Source organism: Pteropus vampyrus, unplaced genomic scaffold (genome assembly GCF_000151845.1).
Source record: "Pteropus vampyrus isolate Shadow unplaced genomic scaffold, Pvam_2.0 Scaffold12, whole genome shotgun sequence".
In the NCBI taxonomy this organism is placed as follows: Eukaryota; Metazoa; Chordata; class Mammalia; order Chiroptera; family Pteropodidae; genus Pteropus; species Pteropus vampyrus.
Genome location: NW_011888793.1, coordinates 14,695,141 through 14,719,749, shown reverse-complemented (window position 1 = coordinate 14,719,749; position 24,609 = coordinate 14,695,141). Strand labels below are relative to the sequence as shown.

At 36.0% G+C, this 24,609-nt stretch overlaps 1 protein-coding gene across 3 annotated transcripts in view; it reads left to right on the top strand.

The window, feature by feature from the left end:
- SPATA16 (spermatogenesis associated 16) overlaps positions 1 to 24,609 on the top strand; it is a 216,199-nt gene that overhangs the window by 111,645 nt on the left and 79,945 nt on the right. For all 3 annotated transcript variants that reach the window (XM_011380541.2, XM_011380532.1, XM_023524814.1), the window contains exon 5: positions 12,873 to 12,957. In XM_011380541.2, the coding sequence (XP_011378843.1) occupies positions 12,873 to 12,957 (85 nt within the window). The remainder of the gene's footprint in view (positions 1 to 12,872; positions 12,958 to 24,609) is intronic.

Sequence of the window (24,609 nt, the reverse complement as noted above, 5' to 3'; positions counted from 1 at the left end):
ATGCTTGAATAAAGAAAAGTGAGAATGGGAGAAGTTGAATCCTGTAGTGCTGACCTGAGGCCAGGTGAAGTTGGGTTTCACCGCAGGTATCTTTGGTGGCCAGAATACAAGCAGAATACATTGGAAAAAGAGAGAGAGAGAAAGAGAGAGAGAGAGAGAGAGAGAGAGAGAGAGGAACAAAGGCATGAAATATTTAAAGGCATCTAGAAAAGTGCAGAAAGCAAATCTGAACACATCATAATTTTGCCTAATGTCTATCCTGAATTTATATCACTCATAAAAATGATCAAATGCTTATATGCTGCTTTGATAGCCCTCTGCTATCATTGAAGAGTAAGCCAGTCCTCCATCAGTGAGCTGTTAACACATGGAGAACAGACAATTGTATCTTCGTGGGATTTTCACAAAAAGGTTTTGTTGATAGTGGTGGTACTGCCGATGGTGTTATGTTGTTATAGTTCTGCTATTTGGATTAAATTGAGAATGTTACATATAAAATTGTTTTAAAGATCCATTCGCTTTGGGTCTCAAGTGTCTTGTATAACAATTTTGACCATGTTAATAAAAAGACATTCCCCAGGTATAAAATACACCTCTCCCACCTCTACATCTAACTCATTCTGACCTTCTTTCACACAATTCCTATTTTTTCAGTATAGGCACCAAGTTTGCCTGCGTTGGGAACATCTGACTCCACTTCTGACTATCACCATCTCCACATTCACCTTCAGGTTGACAAAATAATAGTAATAATAATGCTATCAAATTAAAAGTTATAAATTATTTCATAGGTTTCAAATTATTTTATATATAATATTCCTTAAAGACACACATACCGTTCCAGAATATAGATATTATTAAAATCTTCTCCATTCTAGAGATGGACCACAGTATGTTAGAATTAAGGGACTTGTCCAAGATCAAGTGTATCAGAAAGAGTAAGAGGCACAGCTACAAGGCCTGAGTTCTGTCTTTACATAGGACCAAGTAAACAATGCTTCTCCCTTTCCTTTTCTCTTTCTCTATTTGGTGCTCAAGTTATTACAACTCAGGAAACTTTCTCTAAGGTAGTACATACTCTTTCAGCATTGGGCAGACTTCTTCTTGCTTGTCCTTTTTGTTTCATTTGGAAGCCAAAAAAATTATCCTGCTCAAGACTGATAAGAAAAATGTTCTTGGTGATATAGTCTCAACTAAGAAATGTTATAAAGTAAAACTCAATGAAAAAGAATTAAAATCTGTTCCACCAACCTTTAATGTAACTATGATCCCCTTTTAGAACCTCCATAAACAGCTCCAAGTGGTTCTCAGCCCCTCTCTACCTGGTGGGAAGTGAGTGAGGGTGTTTGGGTCATCAAAGTAACCAGCAAGCACTAAGGCATAGAGAGAACGGTACACAGCCTCCTGCAGGTCATCGGACAGGCCCACACAACACAAAATGTAACTGCCTAGAATTGCCAAGGGTGACCATTATTGATAAACACTGGAAATGAAATCAACTTCTATTCAGCTGAAAATTCAAAATTATTAAGTAGCTTTACCCTATTGTTTGGTTCTATTTTATTAACAAAGCATTCCTTAACTGTTAAATATATCATGTCAGTAAACTGTGGTTTAAATGAGTGTCTCTAGGCTGCCTTGAAAACCTCACACAATGAATGTCTACTTTGGTTCTGTTGGAAAATTGATTACAAGTTCCAAAAATCCAGCTTACCGTATTGCCTCGGCTAGCTAACCATTCTTTTCCTCATTCTCTTCTTTATCTGTAGGTCTCAGGCTCTTAAGAAATAGGCAGCTGAGTTTATGAGTGCAATCTGATTGCATGATATGCTAAATAATTAAAATGTTTTATCAGACTTTATAATCTTTACATATTCTGAGATTTTTCTTAATCAGAGATCAGGAGATGTAATGGCAAGCAGTAAGATTGTACATTTTCCTTATTTCTATGGAGTAACAAGACAGTTCTGGCTACATTTGCAGTTAAGCTGTTCCTCTGCTGTGAATGGGTTTATTTTCTGCTCTGTCTCTTCTTTCCAACTGTTTTACATTTTACATTGGCTGGAGAAACTGCTGGTATGAACTACTAAAAGCAAAATTAGATTCAGGATTGTCTGTTTTTGTACAGCCAGACTCTTCTAGCTTTACTCCCTCTTCAGGATGACCTAAAATGACATTCTTTGTTTTTTTTCTTAATCTTTCTCCTTCTTTTGATCCCAGGAGAAATTGGATAAACTTTAGGATTCTGTTTAAGATTAGAAAAACATGTTCTGGATTTTTACTTATTATAAAAGGTGAGGGTGCCCTCTGCTGGTAATGAAATGTTCCAAAAATGGGGGCTCAATTCTTGGTCATGGGAGAGTAGTCTGGGATATTATGGTGGGGCAGGAGACTGTCGGCCACTGGTGAATACATTCCCTAGAGAAATGCTCCAGGAGGAAAACTTCAAGAATGAGCACTAAGAAAGCCTCTCAGGTTTATCATTCTCTACCAACACTCTTCAGAGAATCAGGATAGCTCATTATTTAATATAATGCTGATCTGTGATACCAGGCAGTCTCTACCCAAGAGATATACTGTTGGCTCCAGGCAAAGTCCATTATAGTTTTCTGATTATTTATGATTTTCTTGAGAATCATATAGCAGTTCATCTATCTAGAAAAAATATATTTCAGTTTTAAGTTTTTCTTTTCTCACATGATCAATAGGATATGCCTCTATGGAAACTATCCTTAGTGTCTGACACCGAGTCACCACAGGGCCTGGGATATTACCATATTTAAGAACTCAAATACCTTATCACATGCCTTTGTCATTTGACTCTGTCCTTAGAAATAGTACAGTATCCCAATTTCATATTTGCCTACAATTACTGCCTAGTTTAAGCTCACCTGCTGTCTCTCAGAATTCCTACAATGACCTCACACATCCAGTCTTCAAATACTTCTGAGAAGGAGTTGCCAAGGTTCTCCCTCTAAACCACAGAATCACCCATGTCACTCCATACTTAAAACCCAAAGAGTAAAATCCAAGCTTCTTCACGACTTCTCACTGCCTTCTTTGCCTGCTCTAAAGATGGTCTTACTGGGGTTTCCCACTCTTCCTCTTCCTCTTACTTCTAACCTCTGCACCTATGTTCACTCTGTACCCTATTCCTAGAATGCCCGTCCCAGCCTTATCCTCCATTTGTTTGGCTAACTCCTGCTCATCATTTGAGGATAACCTAGGTTCTCAACTTCTCTAGGTCTCCCTCCCTGAACACACCAACCCTCTCAGCTGCATTATTGTATGTATCAATTATTCTATTTTACTCATTGTGATATAATTATCTGTGTGTGTGTTTACCTCCCCATTAGACCTTAATGATACAAAATGGCTATTTATCTTGTAATCTCCATTTTGTGAAATAAATAAATTCATGAAGTATGAAAATGTGAGTTTAATAAAACATGCACTTAGACCCCTTTCTATATCCATATGTCCCTGTGAGGACTCTAGGTCCCCAGATCCTCTTCTTCACCCTGGAGAATAAGTGAAGTCCAAATATCAAGGGACACTGGTTATAAACTCATGCCTAAAAAGCATAGTAGGACACCCCTAGAATATTCCCAGCTTGGTGAGAGGCTATCACTGTCCCTGAGAGGTTCCTAAGAGGTCCTCTTCCACATGGAATCCAGACAAGCAGTGGCTGAGATTTTTAAAACTAGAAGTTTCTCATATTATTCTCCCTGCCAAAAATCTATCAGTTGTTCCCAGCATCTATAGGACAAAGTTCAAACTCATCTGCCTGGAATCCAAGGCCTACCATAATCTGTCTTCAACATAATTTTTGGTCTTTTCTCCCTCTCTTCTTTTACACAAATTCTCTGCCTCTCCTCAGATTCTAGATTAATATTTTCAACCTTTAATGCCCTTGCATGTGCTATACCTCTGGTAAAAAAAAAAAAAAAAATCTCTTTTCTTTATCACCACTTAAAAATAATGCTAGCCATTTTTCAAGTCTCAGCATTCAATCAGTCCACTAAAACCAAAAGTAGTCATTTCCTCTTTTAAAATTCTATAGCACATAGGCTTTATACTTCTTAGTTAATATTATATACTTAACATTTGCATAGTTCTTTATGTCTATAAAACTGCCTTACATTTTAATTACCCTTGTCAAATATGGCTGTTCTATCAATAGTCAAATTGGCAGCTAATAGAGGTCAGTATTATATCTTTACACTTTTGCATGTTGCCATGACTCCAAACCTTGACTGTTGTAATAAACATAGTAAACATTTGTTGATAATGTTGATAACCACATTTTTGGTCTCCACACAGAAAAAATAATAGAAAATTCAAACCATGCATAATCTAAGATAAGTCTTATTCATCTAGGCCTCTTCAACCAGATATAGAAGTAACAACACATCTCTTGACATGGCCAGGAAAAGAAATTTGACTATGTCAGATTAATAAGCCAGGACTTAAAAAAAAACATGTATGCCAATGAGACAAGCATGGGGTGAGAATAGAGGAAGAGGAACAGGTATCAATAGGCAATAATAATTAACACACACACACACACACACACACACACACACACATACACACACACTTTTGATCAACTACAAGAACATAGTTTTTAGAGAATGCACCAGGAGTCAAAAGTTTGGTAAGAAATTAGCATCAGAGAAGTCCAGCTAAAGATAATAGAGTCTTGTAAAAGATGCACAGGAAAAAGAAATGACTACATGGAAGTATTATAGAACTATGGTTAAGAGGCCAAAATTTGATGACAAATATATCTGATTGGATCCTGACAGTGCCACCAATTTTGGAAAATTAACCTCCTCGGTTTGAAGAACCTCAATTTCCTCATTTCATAGTTTGATTGTAAGACTTAACTGAGATGTAAAAGCACTTATTTATATACATGGTAAACACTCAGTAAATGTCATTTGCTATTACAAATAGTGATAGTACTACTATCATTGTTGTTATCAAATGAGAATCTAGGAACAGGCAATATTTTAAATTTCAGACTAGTTGGCAGGCAGTAAACCTAAAGAAAAACTTTCATCCATTCCTGGACAATCATGTAGGACCAAGCTTGGCTAGAACACCAGTAATAATCAAAATCTAGAAATATAATCAATGCAGGAATAGATTAACTATATTGGTCTGCAAAAGGTAAGAGACAGTCTCAGAGACAACTTTCAGCTATTAGAATATTAGAATAAGGAAATTAGGCAAAGAGATAGACTTGTTATAAAGGTTCAGAGACGACACTGTAACTTCTTCAGTGCTCATCAACTATTGAAATGCATGAGCAACATAGGGACTTGGCTTTCTGTTGAACAACAAATAACTAGAGTGAGAGGAGAGGATGACCAGGAAAAAGTGGAAACAAAAGAAAATACAAATTATCGACCTCTGTATTAAGGTTCTCTAGAGAAACAACTAATAGGAGATACATATATACATATATATCTAGACAGATTGATGATAGATGATAGATAGATAGATAGATAGATAGATAGATAGATAGATAGATAGATAGATAGATAGATAACTTGGCTCATGTGATTATGGGGACTGAGAAGTCCTAAAATCTATAGTTGGCAAGCTGGAGACTCAGAAGAACCAAGGGTTTGTTCTGGTCTGAGTCCAAAGTCCTGAGAAGCAGGAGAGTCACTGGTATAAATTCAAATCCAAGTCTGGGTCCAAAAACAAGAAAAGACTGATATCCCAGCTAAAGACCATTAGAAAGCAAATTCTCCCTTAGTCAGTACTTTTGTTCTCTTCAGTCCTTCAACAGATTGGATGAGCCACACCCACACTGGGAAAGGCAATTTGCTTCACTCAGTCTATAAATTCAAATGTTAATCTCATCCAGAAACGCTCTCCCAGATAAACCCAGAATAATATTTAATCAAATATCTGGGCAAACTGTAGCCCAGTCAAGTTGACACATTAAATTAACCATCACAAGCCCCCATATTTACTAGGTTTTGTATGAGGCATTGTAACGGTAGGCTTCTGTCACTTACCATCTAGAGCAGTGCTTCCGGCAGGACTTCCACTGTTGATGGAGGTGTTCTGTGTCCTTCAGTATAGTGGCCACTAACCGCATGTGGCTAGTGAGCACTTGAAATGTGCCTGTGTACCTAAGAAACTGAATTTTAAATTTTAATTTTAATTTATACAAATATAAATCGCCACATATGGCTAGTGATTACCATATTGTACAGCACAGAGGTGTAGGAGGAAAAAGCTAATCAACAGGTAAACCAAAAAGTAATTATAAAATGTTGAGGCTTATTCAGGAAAAAGATGAAGTTCTGCTTGAGGGATGGTAGGCAGATTTATTTAGATAGAGTGGTCAGAGTGGGCTGCACTGAAGAGGTTGTCAGTGTTTAAGCTAAAGCCTAAAGGCCCAAATCTTGAGAAGGAACAGCCAGATGAAAAATTGAAAGAATAGATTCCAGGCAAGAGGAACCACATACACAAATCCTCCAAGGTAGGAAAATTCTTATTTGCTTTGAGCTACTGAATAAGCCACAATCAACTGGAGGATGATGGAAAACGTGTTGAAAGGAAAACAAGGCCAGCCGATAATGAGAGTAGTGGTACACAGTAGGAGCTTAGATTTTATTTGAGGTAATTTAGATTTAAATTTTTTAAAAGATCATTGTGGCTGATTGCCATATGGAAAATATGTGAGCCTGTGAAAAGATATTTCCTCTGTGAGTATGTGTGTGTGTTTGTGTGCTTAAGTGAATTTGCTAGTTTGGCTCTACTGTTCAGAATATAATCTCTTTAATATTATTCATATTCATATTCAAAAATAATATGTACTTTGCATCAATATTAATTCACCTAAAATTAATAATATGATATACATAATTTCTTGAGCTTTCTTAAATATGGGAGGAAAGAAACAACCTCCTAAATATGTTGATATTAAGGAAGGATTCTGTAGTTATAACTATCCCATAGACAAACTTTTAAGAACTACCTATACAAGTTACATAAGTGAAATAACTGCATACAAACACAAGATTATCCTTAGATCCTTGAGAGAGGTCAATTTCCAGTTGTGGAAGAAAGAACAGAAAGAACTCAAACAAGTTGAAAAGACAATTTTGAAAATGACTAATGAAAAAGGGACCCATGGAGAAAGATTAGAGCAAGTAGGGTTAATTAGTTAACCGAGAGAAAAGAACATTATAAATTATTGTAATGATGTGTAGAACTGCTATTCAGAGGATAAAGTTTGCTTTGGCTGCATTAACACTGGGGAGAGAACTGAAGCTCGCAGACTAAAGCTGCAGAAGATGCTATTTATGGCTGTGAAACTCTGGAATCAGTGAAGAAAGGAGAGCGATGTCCTTCTGTGGAGATCTTTAAAACAGAATAGATTCTCATCAGTCTCATTTGAAAGGTTTAAGTGTGATCCTGCCTAAAGGCAAGGTGATGAACGGAATGACTTTTCAAGATCCTAACCAATCAGCTCGATGAGACCATACAGCTGATTGTGTGTTGTGATTTTCTTTTGTTTACCCATATCTTATTGTTTTACACCACCATGTGGCCATGCTGAGTAGAAATCTTATAAATTTTACATCCAAACATATGCCTTGAGAAATGTCAATAGTACTCTCATATCCTTAGAATTGCACAGTCTGTTTAGAAATATGCAATGTATAAAATCACCTGGTATGAATTTTCTTATACATCATGATTCTTTTATAGTATTAATTTGGAAAACAAAACTGGTACCTATGTTATTAATAATAACATGTCAAATTCTTTTATTGTGCATTTGCCATTCTGTAGGAATGGGATTTAATTCAATAAGCTAAATTCATGAGATTAAAATCTTTTATTTTAGATGTGCATGTATTTAAAAGCCAGATTTAACAGCTGTATTAAGTAAATTAAATGTGACTTCAGGAACAATTTCGTAAAGGCATTCAAAGATAATATAGAAAGAATAGTAGATTTTTTTGCAAAAGAACAATAATTGTTGACACATGATTGAAGATATCATGTTCAAAATAATTTGAGATGCAATATATTAGGCTGATGTGCTTCTTGGTGCCTTTCCTTTTTAATTTATGTAATAAATACATCAGCATCTATTAGCATTTATTAAGCTCTCATATGAGCTAAATGTTGCATTGAATTCTACATTGGACAAATTAGGTTGACAAAGCGCACCCTGTCACTCCATTCCCATGCCAGCCCTACTACAAAAACATCTGTTAATATGGACAAGGAGGTCCTAGGGCCAGACTGCTTATGTTGGACTTCTAATAAACTGAGTAACTCTATAGGCCTCAGGTTCTTTGTAACAAGAATCTATTTTTTTTAGTTTAAATAAATAAAATAATGTTTGCTTGATAAGTCAACAAACATGTATTGTGTGACTACCATACCAGGCACTGTTCTGAGTACTGCATATACAGCAGTGAATCCCTGACCTCAGGGAGACTACATTCCAGTGAAGAGTCAATAGCAAGTATTTTAGGCTTGGTGGGTCATAAGGTCTCTCATAATTATTCAACTCTGCCAGTGTAGCACAGAGGCGGCCATAGATAATATGTAAAATAGATAATATAGATAATATATTAAAAATATACAAACAAATGAGCATTGCTTCATTTCATTAAAATTTTATTTACAAACACAAGTGGCAGACCAGATTCGCCACAGGCCAAAAAGTTTGCTAACCCCTGCCATAGAGGAAGACAACAATAAACACTACTAAAACTAATAATAATAAAATAAAACTATGTGAGAAAAGTAAAAAGGAAGAGTATGGAGAGTATTGGAGTGTATCGGGGAAGTCCTTCTTAAGAAAATAACACCTGAAAAGGGCCTGAAGGAGGTGAACAAAAGAGTCAGGGGGTGTCTATGGAAAGAACTTTCTAAAATAGGTACTGTCAAGTGCAAAATCCCAGAGGCGATAGTGTAGAATAGCACTATTTTTGTAGAATAGCGAAGTAAACAGTTTGTCTGGAGCAAAGTAAATAGGAAATGAGATCAGCAAAGTGACATGTGACCAGATGGCATAGGACTCAAATGCCATTTTGAAGACTGGTTTCTACTCTGAGAGAGATAAGTAGCCTTTGTAGTTTTAAGCACAGTGGTAACCTACTCCAGCGCACTAATTTTCGAGATCGTCTGGCCGCAGTGTTGAAAACAGATGAATGAGGAAGCAGGGAATCCAGTCTGAAGCTTGTTGCAATAATCCAGGTGACACATGACGGACGAGATAGTAATGCTGGGGGTGGCAAGAAGTGGCAGGATTCTGATATAGGTTAAAGATAACCTGACCAGAATTTTACCTTGGATTGGATAGGAAATGTGAAAGAAAGAGAGGAGTCAATGATGACTCCAAGATTTTTTGCCTAAGAAATTAGATAGATGGAGAAGAAGATTAGAGATCCGAGGTGGCGGGAAGTAAAAAAGGATCAGAATCTTTGGTGCAGAAATGTTAAGTTTGAAATATCTATTAGGTATCTGTCAATGGTTCAGAAATAGACAAAGTAAAACCAATGAATCACTGAAGTATAGTAATTAGTAAAAATTTATTGTGCACACACACCAAAAAGATAGTTTGCAAACCAGTTTAAATAAATAAAATGAGATTAAAATCACTCAAACCAAAACATGGAATGAGATTCAGGGGTATATTGTTAAAAAACAGCTTTTATAGTGAGAAAACAGTGCGTGTTCATTCTTCACAGTGATTGGTTACCATATTACTTTTTAAATAATAGGGACTTGGTCAGTGGTGATCTCATATCATCCTTAAAAAACAGTTGAGGCTTTGCTTATCATTTTCAAAGGCATAAGCAAGAGATGACCCAGGTCATCTTAGTCTTGCAAAATTAGCCACATGAGCCCTGTAAAATGAAGACTGAGAATTCAACCATTGCATCGAGCAGTATAGAGACCACTGGTGGCATTGCCGAGAGCAGTTTCAGTGGAGCAGTGAGAGTGAGAACCTTGCTGCAGTGAGTACAAAAGAGAATAGGAAGACAAAAATTATAGATAGGGAGTGCACACAGTTTTTTCAAGGAGGGTTTTGTTTGTTGAGAAAAAAATAATTAAGATGGTGAATGGAAGGGAAGTGGATCGAAAGCAGCTTTGGGGGTGTTTCATTTTAAGATGATAGAAAGAATAGCATTTTTGTGTACTAGTAGAAAAGTTCAAGAGAAAAGGGAAAATTGAAAGAAAGAATGGAAACGAGACAGAGAGAGACTATTGCAAGAGCAGTTTCCATGGGTAGGCTCAATAGGATGAGTTCTACTGCAGAAGTGTGGGTGGGTTAGATTCACAGTCTACTATGCAAAGAGCTTAACATGGTGCTTAGCAATGAAAGACACAAAACTGACAGATATTAAAACACCAACTGTCAATTAAAGGGTTTGGCTAGTATGATCACATAGTTCCAGTGCAGCTACAACATTCAATAGATTAATGAAAGTAAAGTAAATAGAATAATGACAATTCAACAATGACACTTTGAAGCAACATTGAATCACACTAACTAGCATCCAGAATATTGGTCTAAAAGTAAGTGGAGATACCAGAAGGAAAGTAAAAAGAATGATAGGTTACTGATTACATTCGATTCATGAGGTAAGTCAGCCACAACCAGGATCCCACAAGGTACTTGACTCCTTGTAGATGCTCTGAGTTGATTAAATAATTGTCTTTGCCCTGTATAAAATCAGCATGATGAAAAACCCCTGTCTCTTGCCTCACAAATATTACACGGTATAATGTTATTTCCATGCTCCTTTCATGTTCTTCCCCTTATTTGTATACTGATTCACAAAGGCTAAGCTGTAGGGCAAAGCTATGACAGGAAACCCAACAAAGGAAGGTGGGTGGTAAAGGCATAACTCCCGTTTCCACCGTGAAGAAAATGGCATTAGAGCAACTACTGTCTAAATTGTGTTCCTAAAATGAGCACTGCTCTGTATCAGGTATTGAAACACATTATACTTTAGAAAAACATCTCTACAAACATGTAGTTTTATGAAACCATATTTTGTTATTTAATATCAGTATCTTTTTACTATTATGATAATGTGCTTCACTGAAGGCAGGTAACAAATTTCAATGAATCTTAATTCCTCACTTGTTTCAGTATAAATTTGGAGATGTGTTCCTTTGGAAAAAGACTTGAGCCCCCAGGTGTAATAAAATCATACTTAAGAATGTAGCAATTTGACAACACATCATTACAGAAGAAGCAACTTCTGGAAAATATTAATAAAAATAGTGAAACTTCTAAATGTACGTTGGTGAATGGGGAACTCAAAACCAAATCATTAAAAGCATTAGAAATGGCAGGAAAGCCCTAGAAACCTACTGTGGTGATCTATCTCCTTTTCTCTCAAAATTGTTCCAATACAAGATGACTGACAATCATGAACGTAATAGAAACTATCGGTTTAGCTTTATTTAATTCAAGCCACTGGGTCTATGAGCCAGGATTATCTTTTATATATTTTGAATGTTTCAAAATTGTAAAGTTTCTTTCCTGAACTCTGCACAGTAATTTTAGTGCAATGTATACATTGTCCCTGAAGAGAAAACAGTACACTGAAATATTGAAGAGGGCCTATGGCCTCCTAGCTCACTTAATCTTATTCAACTAGAACTTTGAAAAATATAAAGGCATTCTTAAAAGATTAGTTATCCTTAAATTATTGTCATATATGTTCAAATGTCAGTGGACAGCTTCTTTCCAACATCACATGTATTAAAAAAATGTGTATATTGAGCAGAATAATCCCCCAAATGGTGGTATTTTTTTTCCATTGTTCATTTTTAAAGTCCTAATTTTTCTCTGTTCTGAGCAAGAATCTAAACATTTTAATTCTTTCAGCAGAGTACTGTAGTAAGTTTGTAGCTGCTGTGCCTTAGACAACCTACATTTAGGGAAGGAAAATTTCTAATTCGATTACGATAATGTCAAGAAACCACACGTATCTGCAGGCAAAGATAAGGAAAACATTCAGGGGTACACAGTGATAGCTCTACTTAAATAAATAAACTTTTGGTGCTAGTGATTAGGTACACAGGATTATTATATGTTTAATTGGCTAACGTGACAATTTAGAATTACTTCTAGTCACATTTAATTGGATTTGGAATCTCTGGAGAAAAGAAATAGAGAGGCCTAGCAGAGAAACAGTCATAAAAGTAAACTGTTTTTCCAAAGGGTGCTAAGCAATGAATTAATATCCATTGCACAATGGTTTTTAATATCCCCTCAGCTTAATAAGACTAATGCAGTGGTTATACACGCTAGATCCTAAAACCAATTCAATTAAACACAAAGTTTGGGGTGAGGGAAGTGTCTGTTGAATTGGAAATTTTTTACTTTCTATTTTAAGGAGGCTAATTTAATCAGAGGTGAATAATCTTTAATTCAGGTAAAGTCTGAGATAAGCTTAAATGCCAATGTAATAGTTAACTATATGTGTTATACTAAGTTTGAAGGCATTTTAGAGTTCATAAAACATGTTATTCCATAAATGCTTGAAAGTTTAACAAGAGGCAACCAAAACAAAGCATTCTCATGTAGTCTTTAAATACTATTCTTATACCGTACAAACAGGAAAAAAAAATCTAAAAGACAAATGGCTTGTTGCTTCTCTTATAGTTTTAGTTTAGCTACGCGAGAAAAAAAATCAACCATACTTTCTACATTCTAAATTGCGTTTTATGCTTTGCTTAATATTAGTCTAGTCAAATTTATACATTATAGTCTTTTTCCTCAGTATTTATATATTCTGCCTGTTATAATTTTCCTTCTGTCCTATAAATTTGCTTTTTTAAAAATCTGTCCTTGTTCTTAGGAGTGCCATGATTGCTGACTACATGTTCTGGCTCTGTGGAGGAAGTGAACAATGCATAAGCAAGCTCATCAAACTGTATTGGCAGGTAAAAATTGATGTCTGAACTAGGGAGGAGGAGCCTATCTCATTTTTAGAAACAAAATGAAGGATTGGTGCTTAAAAGACTGCTGTAAAAGTTAGCTCTGATCATATCAATCAGAAGGACACTACTCAGTAGTAATGTATTTATAACGAGGTAGATTTTTTTAGACTAATTTTAAGGGCGAAATTCAAGTTGGTTAACCCTTGGCATATACTTCAGTTTTACCATCCAATATAAATTTTAGACATCTCAGGAACTATTTTCCCAGGCATGCCGCTATAATGACTTGATCCTTTAAAATATCAACATTGTATTTTTATAAATTCTTCTTGATTTGTGACCTATAAAAGCAGAAGCTAGAGGTAATACCAATTACAAAATAAAGGAAAATGCGAAGATCAGTTGCATTTGTTGGGAACACTTAGCCAATAACAAAAACTGCAGATCTTTTTTATATGTTATTCAAAATGGCAGCAAGAAGTCATACCAAATTTCAACTAGATGTCAAGAAGAGAGACATAATATAATGTCTTAGGATTATAAAGAAAATAGGGAATTTATTAGTTTAATCTCATTCACAACATACAAATGAGTTCTTGTCCCATTTTCCCTCCACAAACTGTCAGTGAAATATGTCCAAAATGATGAGCTCATTTATCCCCAAGAAACAACATCTAATTTGCTTATTATTAAACTGTTTTCCTCTTTTAAAGTGGATTTCTATTCCCTTAAACTTCCATCAAGTGATTCCCAGTGGGGACACATGGACCAAATGGAAACCCATTTCCAAATAAAATTTTTCAAATACTTGAAAATCAACTATAAAGGCCAACCCCCTCCTCCAGATCTTCTGCCCCCCAGACTATGTGAAGCTGTTCGTTCTTCATATTTCAAGATTGTTTAATTTAATTGAATGTGAACTCTTCGAACCAACTAGAATAAGATCTGAATAAGATCTGTTAAAACACTAATATGAAAGTGAAAAATAATCAAGTCTTCTGATGCTTCTCACATTTTCACTAATGTGTTTGTGCCTCTAGTTTTCTGTCTATCACATGTTATTTTCATTAGACAGTAAAGTATTAAGTTTACTATGTGAAATTCTCAATAATTTATATAGTTCCATCTAAATGTTTGGAGTTCTACTTACCTACTATAAAAAATAAGAATGTAAATTAGCCTTACCATAATTGAGATTTGCAAATTTTTTAAGCTAAAATTCAGGTAGACAAAATTTTAGTCTCAAAAAAATTATTAATTTTCTAAATTTAAAACTTTCCTAAGGGAATCTGGAACACACAAAATGGTAGTAGTTGCTTACAGGCATGTAAGTAAATAGTTGGAAAGAATTACTAGATGTAAAGAATGAGCAAATAATGTGAGCTATAGATACTATATAGATAGTAAAGGGAGAGGACTTTTTAATTAAAGGATTTTAGAGGCTTCTGAAGAGAGGTGGGAAGGGAGTTGAATTTCGAAGATTAGATAATATTTAGCAGGCCTGGTATATGCTAGGTCCTAAATGAATGGGGTTTTTTTTAGGTTATTCATTCATTAAACAAACATATGAGTACTTATGGTGTTTTCTACATTGAACTATGAAAAAATAGGTCTAATGTTGGTTCAGCCTAAGACAGATTAAGAACTTAAAATTTGTGCTAATGTTTTTTCTGTTTCTTTTACTTTTCAAAGAGTATTAATAACACTATTTACCTCAAACTAAGAAAATAATCTCCATGAACCAATACATGCATGTTTGCTATATAAAAAAAAGAATAAAACAAATACTATTATTTTACTATTCTCTATTAACAAAAAGTAAGAAAAACATATTTCTCTTTGTATGCTCTTTTTTGCCTTTAATTCGAGGCAACTTGGTATATTGGAAAAGACCCCTTGTCTGGAAGTCGGGTCTGATTCATTCCAAGTTCTAACACCAAATAGTTATATAACCTAAAGCGAATTAGTCTCTAGAGGAGTTTCAAATAGAAAATAAGAGATGACTAGCATAAAGTGTTCGAGAAGGCCTATTCTTAAGCCCATTTTAGCACAAAAGTCTCATATTTTTAGGCACATCAAAAAACGATGTCACAAGTGTTAAGAAAAAAAAGATGTAACATAATTAGAAATTGCATCCTGAAGATAAGTTCTATAAACTAAACCCTTCTAACTAGCCACAACATCAGCACAGCACACCATTGTCTCACCAGTTACGTTCTTCCATCTTCTAGCAGCCTCTCCCTGATCTTTATTCAAATATATACAACTTCCCTCTAAACCTTGTTCTGTTCTAAATCAAAAGGGGGTTTGGACTTGCCAGAGAGTGCCCAGTTCATGCCAACTTTAAAGACAGAGATGCCTCACTACCCAAACCACCATGGCACTACACTGTTGAATTTAAGAATGCCCTCAAACATCACAAACTAGAAATCATATTTGCATTACGTTTGTAGACACCCATTAAGGCTCAATAGACGCATTCTGTTTTTACTACCTTCGTAAGTGGGAAAGTTACTATCTTCCTTTCAACAGCATAAAATCCCTACCACTCTGGTGAGTTATTGTTTTTAGAGATTTTAAACAGGAAATGGAAGTTTTCAGAATATAAAATTTGAGAACCAGTCTACACCCACTCTCATAGATCACTGACTTAAAAACTCTTACATGCAAAAGAACAGACCTTATCGTTGGTGAGCTCAAGTACACCTTTCGATTATATTAAGAATATTCTTCATATCATCAAACCAGCAAGGAAAAAAAGGGCATAATGTTCTACACTATATGACAGCTGAAAGGGGGATATATCACTTTGAATAAAAGTGTTTGCACATGTTATTCTATAATAGTGTCACCTCATCAGAGCTAGGGAAGGTTGGAAATAACTTGTCACGAGACTGAACTTGCAAGCATGCTTCTGCATGCTGATCACCCATCTTCTGTTATCAGCAACCCTCCTCTTCTCAGACACCACAATTCTGAACTAATTAGCAAAATAGAAAGTCCTGATCAGGCTGAGAATTAGCTATTTTGAAGCAGCAACCTTTATGTATTTATATATTGCTCCTAAAGTAATAAAATTATTCCAAGAAGAACTTTATCGTAAACTCTAGTCCACCTCCCAAGACCCTTGTCCCTTAGATCCAGGGCTAGATTTAATAAAATCAGGAAACAAACAAGATTTCCTCCTCTTCCATTCCTGGTTTCCTCTACTGTTTTCCCGCCTTCACTGTCAGCCGTGCCCTCAGCCATGCGGTTGTCTTTGGTACGGCTTTATCTTCTGCAATGTGAGTAATAGAGCCAACTCTGGTCTGCATCACTCAGCAGTGGAGTGAAAAAAAAGGCAATAGCAGCTCATTTTATTGCAGAACTCTACTGAAACAAGTGCAAAGGAATCCCACTAAATAGTCAAGCTGTTTGATAAGCTCATCCCTCACCTTAATTGTTCTTTTTAAATTTTTTTTTCCTGAGTTGCAAATCTCTCTGAGAATCTGATTCAATTTATGAGCAGCCACCTAGAAACAATACTCATAAACACATACACAGAGAAAAATGTGCTTACTATTTATCTCATTGCTTTGGAAATAGATCTTCTGCACATAGTCAGAACACCAAAGCAGCATTTACAGAGAATTATGACTTTCTCACTCTTGTGAGAATGTTACACAATTTGGTGGGAATAAGAAATTGAAATATTATATTTGACATCTCATCAATGTCAATGCTTCAATTTAACAGCAGTAAGAGGTAAAACCCTAGTCCACAAAGTCTTAAACAGCAAATGAAGTCAGGACTCCTGCAGCTCACAGTATCTCATATGGGTAGGCACACATCAGAAAATACCAAACTCCATATTACGTAGTTTCCTTTGTCCTTACATCAGAGAAATTATTTTTGTTAAGTCTATATCATCAAGGCTATCTATGTCAGCCATTTGTCAGTGTTAAAGCCGCCTGAAAAAAAAGTGACTTTTAAAAGAGATAAGCCATTTGCCTAGTGTCTATAGACTCCCATACAAAGAAACTCTCAAGACTTTGTCAGTCTCACTTCTAGCATTGGAGAATTTATATTTTTGTTAGACTTCAGCTACCTCATTTAAAGTAGCATCATGACCAAAAAAGAAAAAAGAAAAAAAAGAAGAAGAAAAAAGCTCATAGTTTTTCAGCAGCATTTCTAGTGGAAAATTCAGCATTTCAATCAAGAGATTTGTCTCATTTATCTAACTAAGATATCACCCATTATAAAGCTAGTCCCGGAATGAACTTCTCACTATCAATTTGCTCTAAAAAGGATTTTCTTTTCTCTTAAAAATTTTTAAAGAATTAACCAAACCAAATCACTTCTAAATTTCTTCTCTGGATTTCCAGCAAACTTCTTTCATAGGAAAGAACCTCATGGTGCATGTTCTTGTATCTTGACAAAGACCTACTGAAGAGGCACTGATTCAGGTTCTTGGCTCTAAGGAAGTCGAAGACTTTCACAGCAGTAGAAAGACCTCTTTTGGGATTGTTGGAAGGGCTGTTGACACCAACACAGGCCCATGTACAAAGCCTGACATGTGGAGCATCTTTCCTTAGTGAAGTAGCAAAGGCTGAGGCCGTGCCAGTTTCACAGGTCGTCCATCTGTGCAGAGAATACCAAGATTTCGCATCCAATTCAAGTTGTACTTGGCATTGAAATGTTCACCATTTTAAAGACATCGTTGGCATAAATGTTTCCAAAGAGAGCTCACCAAAAAGGACTTTTATTTTGGTGTAATTATTCTCAAGGACAAAATCAGGAGCTGACTGCATTGAGAAAATTTTCCCCAGCCACATGCTTAAGGAAGATGGTGCACAGTATCTGGGCCCCTAAAGTCCTTCTTTGGATTTCAGGGGTTCACAGACCATTGGTTAAGATACTTGCACTACTCCTTCTCTTTGCAACAGCCCTTTTTCTCTTTGGTATTGGGCTTAGCAGCAGAAATGTACTGCTTCCAGTACTCAAGGGAAAAAATAGCACCCAGAATGCTGGTGTTATATAGTGCCTCCTTACACTGCACTGTAGTCATTCGTGCTTGAAGCCTTTCCAATCCAGTGTCTCCAGACGCCTCTTAAATTAGTGGATACCTTTCTTCTTTACTCTCAAATTGTGTGTGTCATTCATACTCATTCAGCAAACATTTATTGAATACTTATTAGTGACTATGTGTCAAGCACTGTGCTACATATTGGAAATACAGCAGTAAACAAAATAGACATGGCCCTGTCTTCAAGGAATATATATGCTAACACAAAATATTTACCGAGGAAAACAACTGGTACTTAAATTAGAATCCACTTCTTCTTATTCTGTTTTTCTTTCACAGTACCATCGAAGTGAATTGCAAAAAGCGGCTCAATACATACGTGTTAAATTAATCAGTCAACCAGATTAAATATTGGATTGACATGAAGTTCGAACCAATAATGTCAAGAATATTTCAGAATAGTGGTTTTGTTTGTGATTTCAATTCAGTGCTTATATGAATTCAACAAGTATTTCTCTGTGTGTGTGTGTGTATGTGTGTGTGTGTGTGTGTTAGATTCACAATTGTGGACAATGTTTGTGCTTTAGTTGAGTTTGGGATTCATCAGAATATTGGGAGAGGTTTGCAGATTTCCAAGAATCTTTTGCCTCATCGGTTTCTGTGTTCATGGGTGTCCCCATGTAAATCCCAAGGTCTTAGCTGTTAGCTTCTTCATTCAAACATGACAATCAAGACAACACCAAGATAATGGATTTCTCTGTGCTAAGCAGAACACTGAATGTTAAGTTGATTCTTCATACTAATAATGAAGACTAATTTTTTACTCCAATTCTTTGTTTTTTCCTTAATATTGCGAAATCACTCCAATATGAGTCATTTACATGGTAAAATTTATGATATCTCAACCTTGGAATAAAAATAAAATCTTCAACATGAAATTACAGGCAAAGTAAGTCAAGAAAATAGAAAAAAAAATTTTTTTTTACCAAACCCCTTCCTTTTTTTGAGGAGGAAATTTTTTTTTTTTTTAAGGTTTTGTTTTTCGTTGAAAAAAGTTTCCAGAGAAAGGAACAAAATAGAAATACCATATGAGCATTTCTCTTAATGGTTTAAATTTATAGTCTATGTATGTATGTATTTATTTATTTATTTATTTGGCCCTGTCAGGCAGAGAGTTTATAAAATCTTTGAACAAGGAATATCTGAAAGCAACCCAGGCCTTATAGTATTTAGATTAGGTATGATTTAAGAAGCATCAGACCCATTCACCTAAAAATATTTCCCCTATCAATTGTTATGTATTATGCTTATATTCTCACCATTTGGCATTGAGTCTCTAGTCATCCCCAGATCATATGCAAAAGAATTTTATCTGAAAGTTTTTAACTCATTAATGGGTGACTCCTGAACATAAATTTAGGAATTAGTTTATTTGAGACTTCTTAATCTCTTTGGATACATGAAGACACAATCCTGAAGGAACAAAATGAAAGAAAAGGTAAACTATGGTGACAAAAGGTGACAGATGCAAGCTCTAAGGAGCAAAGGCGATGGAATGTTTTAGAATATAGGGAGTGTAAGTTGAGCGGAAGGCCCTTATGAAGGCAGTGGCTATCTAAGCTTAACTCTGAAGAAAAGGAAGTAAAACAGACAATAGAAAGAGGTCAAGCCCAAGATTCACAAGATGTAACTTCTAGTTCTAATGCTAAAATTCAATTTTGGATAAGTCACTGCATTTCTGTATTAGACAGCAACTGCTACAATAGTTCTGTGTAACAAATCATTCTCAAATGCAGTGGCTTAAGATAATAAGCAGGTTAGCTTGGATTTGACTAATCTAGGCTGGTCTTGGCTGGGCTTAACTAGGATTAGCTCCAAGCTGCAAGATGCCCAAGTGTGATCCACATGTCTCTCCCCATCCTTTGACCAATGGCTACTTGATATCTGTTCTTCTTATGGTAAAATGCAGGGTTCTAAGAGAGAAAGCAAAACCTTATAAGCACACTTCAAGCCTCTGCTCATGCCATGCTTGCTAACAACCCATTAGCTAAAGCAAGCCATGTGGCCATGGCCAAGGCCAAGGGATAAGATTCATCTGCTCCCTGCAAATCCATGACAAAGGTATGAACGTGATATTTCTATGGGGAAAAAGGAGGGACTGAGGCCATCAACTCAATCTACCACAACTGCTCTAGACTTTAGTTTCTGCTTCAGTATGATAAGGAAGTTAGCCTAGGTCAGCGGTTCTCAAACACTGGTCTAGTGACCAAGTGCACCAGAGTCACTTGGGAAAACACTTAAATTATTAGCCTCCCAGAGTTGGGCGAGGTCCTGAGAACTGTATTTTTCTACTGCCCCCCCAACCAGGTTATCCCAATGCACAGTGCTGGGCTAGATGGCCATTTATAATTTTTTTAAGTTAATGATCAACTTAGCCTACCATAGAGTTTATCTAGGACTTCTCTAGATGCAAAGGTAGAGCGTCAGATGACCTGCACGGATGATGCCGCCTACCTGACAATGCTACTTACATAATGCATAAGCCCCAGATTATCCCCTCAGTCTTCTCATTATGTAGAACCTCCAATAAGTGAGGGAACCTAAACTTCCTATTTTTAAAGGTTAACAACTGCTCTCCCCTTCTCATCATGATATCAGTAAGTCAAGTTTTCCAGCCCACCTAACAGCCCCAAAGCAAATTCCCTGACTGCCTTATGATCCTTTCATGCATTCAGTGTTACATCCGGAAAACAATGGGCATTGCTAGATTTTTTAGTTCTTTGCCTACAAAGAGATTTGCTCATTAAGATAGGCAATGTTAAAATCCTCATGTTACAAATTCTCATTTTTCAGTTAAAAGACAGGCTCTAGAGGAAGTGTCCAAATTGAGATAAGAGGTAAAAGAGAGCTTCCTTCCCTGGATCTTGGAAAAAGATAAATGTAGAAATGAATTTCTCATCTAATTATTCATTCCTGTTTATATATTTTTTAATGATATGTTTCCATGGTTACCAGCGTTGTTAAATGTTGCCTGTGTTTCATTTTGCTTTGATGCTATTTGAGGTAGTATGCCAGTGAGGGAGGTTCACTTTTAAATGAAAGATGTAATTGAGGCATGTATTTGATCCAAGGTTGAGTGTTCCTGTGAAGGAGATAGTGACCGTGACATTATTTTCTGTTTGTATAGTTTTGAGTAGTTCTTCTATTGATGTTCTGTAAGTGCCCAGGCATTAGGGAGGCAGAAAGAAAGAAAGGAAGAAAGGAAAGGAAGGAGGGAGGGAAAGAAAGAGGGAGAAATGAAGGAAGGCACCTGAACTATACACATATTAAACTAACGTATACATTCCAGTACTACTATAATTATTTCGTGACATTGATTTTGCCAGACTGTCAAGTAGGTGAGGCTGCTATTTACCTGACTCGTCCTTTCCTTCTTCCCACACTGTCCTTCCTCTTCAACCATACGTGTACATGCCATGCCAAGAGCCAAAGCCTTCTTTCAAAAATGGGTCCAACATTCACGTACTTCACCTCCATGTGAATTTTAGAGTGTCACCTTTTCAGAGGTTGTCTGCCTTCGAAGCCCCAATTGTCACTGAAAAATAAATGGCTTTATCTCCTGCTAAAACAATGTCAGGCATCCAAATGATGTTTTGGATGTGCCTCAGAATGTGCCCTACAGTGGGTAGCATACTTCACTTGACCATCAGCCCTCTATTTACAAGTTAATAATTCAAGCTCCTTAGAAAATGGTGGCACTATATCAAGCAAGAAAATTAATGTACAACCACTTCTGAGAAATATTTTCTTATTTTTTAAATGACGCTGGTTTGGTTTTGCAGTAATATCAGTAGGTGACGGAGGAAACCCACGCCATTTTAACAGTCATCTTTTCCTCCCGGCCCATTCCTAAAAAGCTTTTTGGGTTTCTGACAGTTGTTAAGGGAGAATAAAAGTAACCTTTAAATTTCTTTTCATTTTCTCTCATTTGAGAATGATATGGGTTTTCAGAGACTTAAGGCAATTTGGGCTTTCTTTTACTTGAACAAATTTGGTATAGCTATTTGATTCCCAGGAGTACTGTGGCTACTCTGCTAGGTTGCCATGAGGTTATTTTGTTTACACAGAGACTCTGCCTTCCAGTTTAAATTTGTGAACATGTGGATTCCTTCTTTGGTTTTGTTTGCATATGAAAATCAAAAATCGTTATGATGAAAACCAAATTTAGAGAGTTTATGATTATCTTTTATATTTCCCATAGATTTTCATGGGATATTGATTTACAAGCTTATAGAGAAATTAGGGTCACATTTTTTGTTGTTGTTTTTAGCATTTGGAGATATAGAATAACTATTGCATGAAATCATGAAATTTTAAAAGCTGTGTTCACTCAGGTATAAGATAGTCTGTAAAGCTCAAAGCTTTTAATATTTTTATTTATATTCAGCCATTCTTTTGATGGTATTGCACACCAATTAAAAATAAATTCTCCTCTTTTCTTGAATTCACATGATTGTACTTTCCTTACTAATTATTGAAGACTGCCTACTCTACCTGTACTGTAGTTCCTGGTTGAATCATTTTCTTTTTCATAACCTCTCCTCTTCCAAATAATGAGACCTTGGCATTTAAATGTCAGCCTTTAACAAATGGCATAATTTACTTTTTCTCAGGATTATAAAGTAACTGTTAAGCTAATCTATTTTTATCTAAGAAAGCATAGGTGCTATTTTACATAGTACAGTCTAAACCAGGAGTCAATCAACAACATATGAGGGACAATAACCTCCAGAAAACCTTGGGAGGACTATTTCAAACCCAAATTTAAAGAGATGGAACACATGATAATAAGCATGGCAAGTCTTTATTTTCTTTATTCTTCATCAGGTGGGGATTAGCCTACTTTAACATTCATATATAAGACACAAACCGGAGATAAAACTAGAGAATGGACACAGGTAACTTGGAAGTATAGTGGCAGGTCTCTTAAAGATAGCACTTCATGTCGTTTAATATCACTTGAAGTTGTAGTCCCTTGTTGTTGTCACAGAGTATGTATATGTATACTTTGGCAAGTCCATCACTTTTCTCACCAATACAATTATCCCCATTCTGAGACATCTCCATGACAGGAAGTCACCAAGAGGACACCTGTCCCATAATATTATCCTAGTATAATCTGTTGCCTTCTAAAATATAAAGACCCCTTGGAGGAGCCACAAGCCAGAAGAGATTACTTACAGGCAAATAAGAGAAATAAGAAAAAAAGAAGAAGAAGAGGTATCCGGTTGCTAAGCAAAGCTAAAACTTAAAGAAAAAAAGAAATTATGTGGCGATAGGAATACGCTAAATATAAACTTTGAGTACTGGACTTTAGCACTATAAAGACACTTTTCTACATGGCACAGTAGTAGTACTTTTACTAGATTTCATATATCCCATTGTCCCTCCTTGGTCTGTGCATCGCCTAGGCCATAGAGCTACTAGCTTCCAAGATGAATGGTTCCCTCATTGGAAGGCTCCTTTAGAACTTAATTCCTCTTACCGAGGATTCCACTCCTGCCCCATGAAGCTTCATGGAGAAGCCCTTCTTGTATTCAGAATCCTATCTTAGTGCTGGAGAGGATCACAGACTTCACTTATGCATCCGCACAGTGTAAACAGCTCACAGCAGGAGGCTCTGACTGAAACACAGGGGACTTGAGTTCCAGCTCTGTCACAAAGTAGCCATATGAACTACTGCATATTGTATAATACAAAGACTAAGTTTTCCTCATCTGTAAAATGGGATAATAATGCCTGTTTTTCCAGTGTTGTCTTAACAAATAAACAGAATAATTTATTTACAGCACTTAGCCAATGCACAGTGACCACTCATTTAATTAATAAATCAGTTTTACAGATTTATCAATGAACTAAACAAAGTTTACATAGTAGAGTACAAGGGCAGATTGCTTTCTGATGACAGAAAGCTAGTCCCTGCAATCTACGTCTTGTCTCCAAATTAAACATTCTTGAATTCTTTTGACATCTTCCCCAATACACACTTTTTCAAGGGCATCCTTGACTTTTCCACTTAAATTCATTTTGCATATTAGCCTAAAAGATAAAACAGATGTTTGATGGGAAAAGCAGTACAAGTCTGGGAACCAGGTCACCAGGTTCTTGTCCCAGCCCTGCTGTTAATCATCTGTTTGCGCCAACAAGCCATACCCCAGTCTAAAATCACCAGTCAAGAAGTACAATCAGGAAACAACATATAGCTAGGGGAAGAACTATCTACCTTCATATAACTAAAGAAATATAAAGATGAAATGTGCAATGACAAAAAAGTTCCCAAAATCTGTTGACATTTACCACTGAATATAGAGGCGAAAACTTATTAGTAATACCCAGTTGTGCTTATGCAATAATTATAGTAATATAACTATTTATTCCTGTGATACCTTTTGGTGATTCATTTTAAGTCATCGAGAATAAAAGCTCTGTGGCATTCTAAAGAGTCTGGAGGCTGCTAAAACCCACACTTGTAACTCTGAGTTTCTATCAGCTGGTGTTTCTCTAATGTGCAAGCAGAAAATTATTCAGGGTCTTTAGAAAAAGAACGTACTTTAACTTCTATTTATAAATAATATGTGCTTTGCCATTAA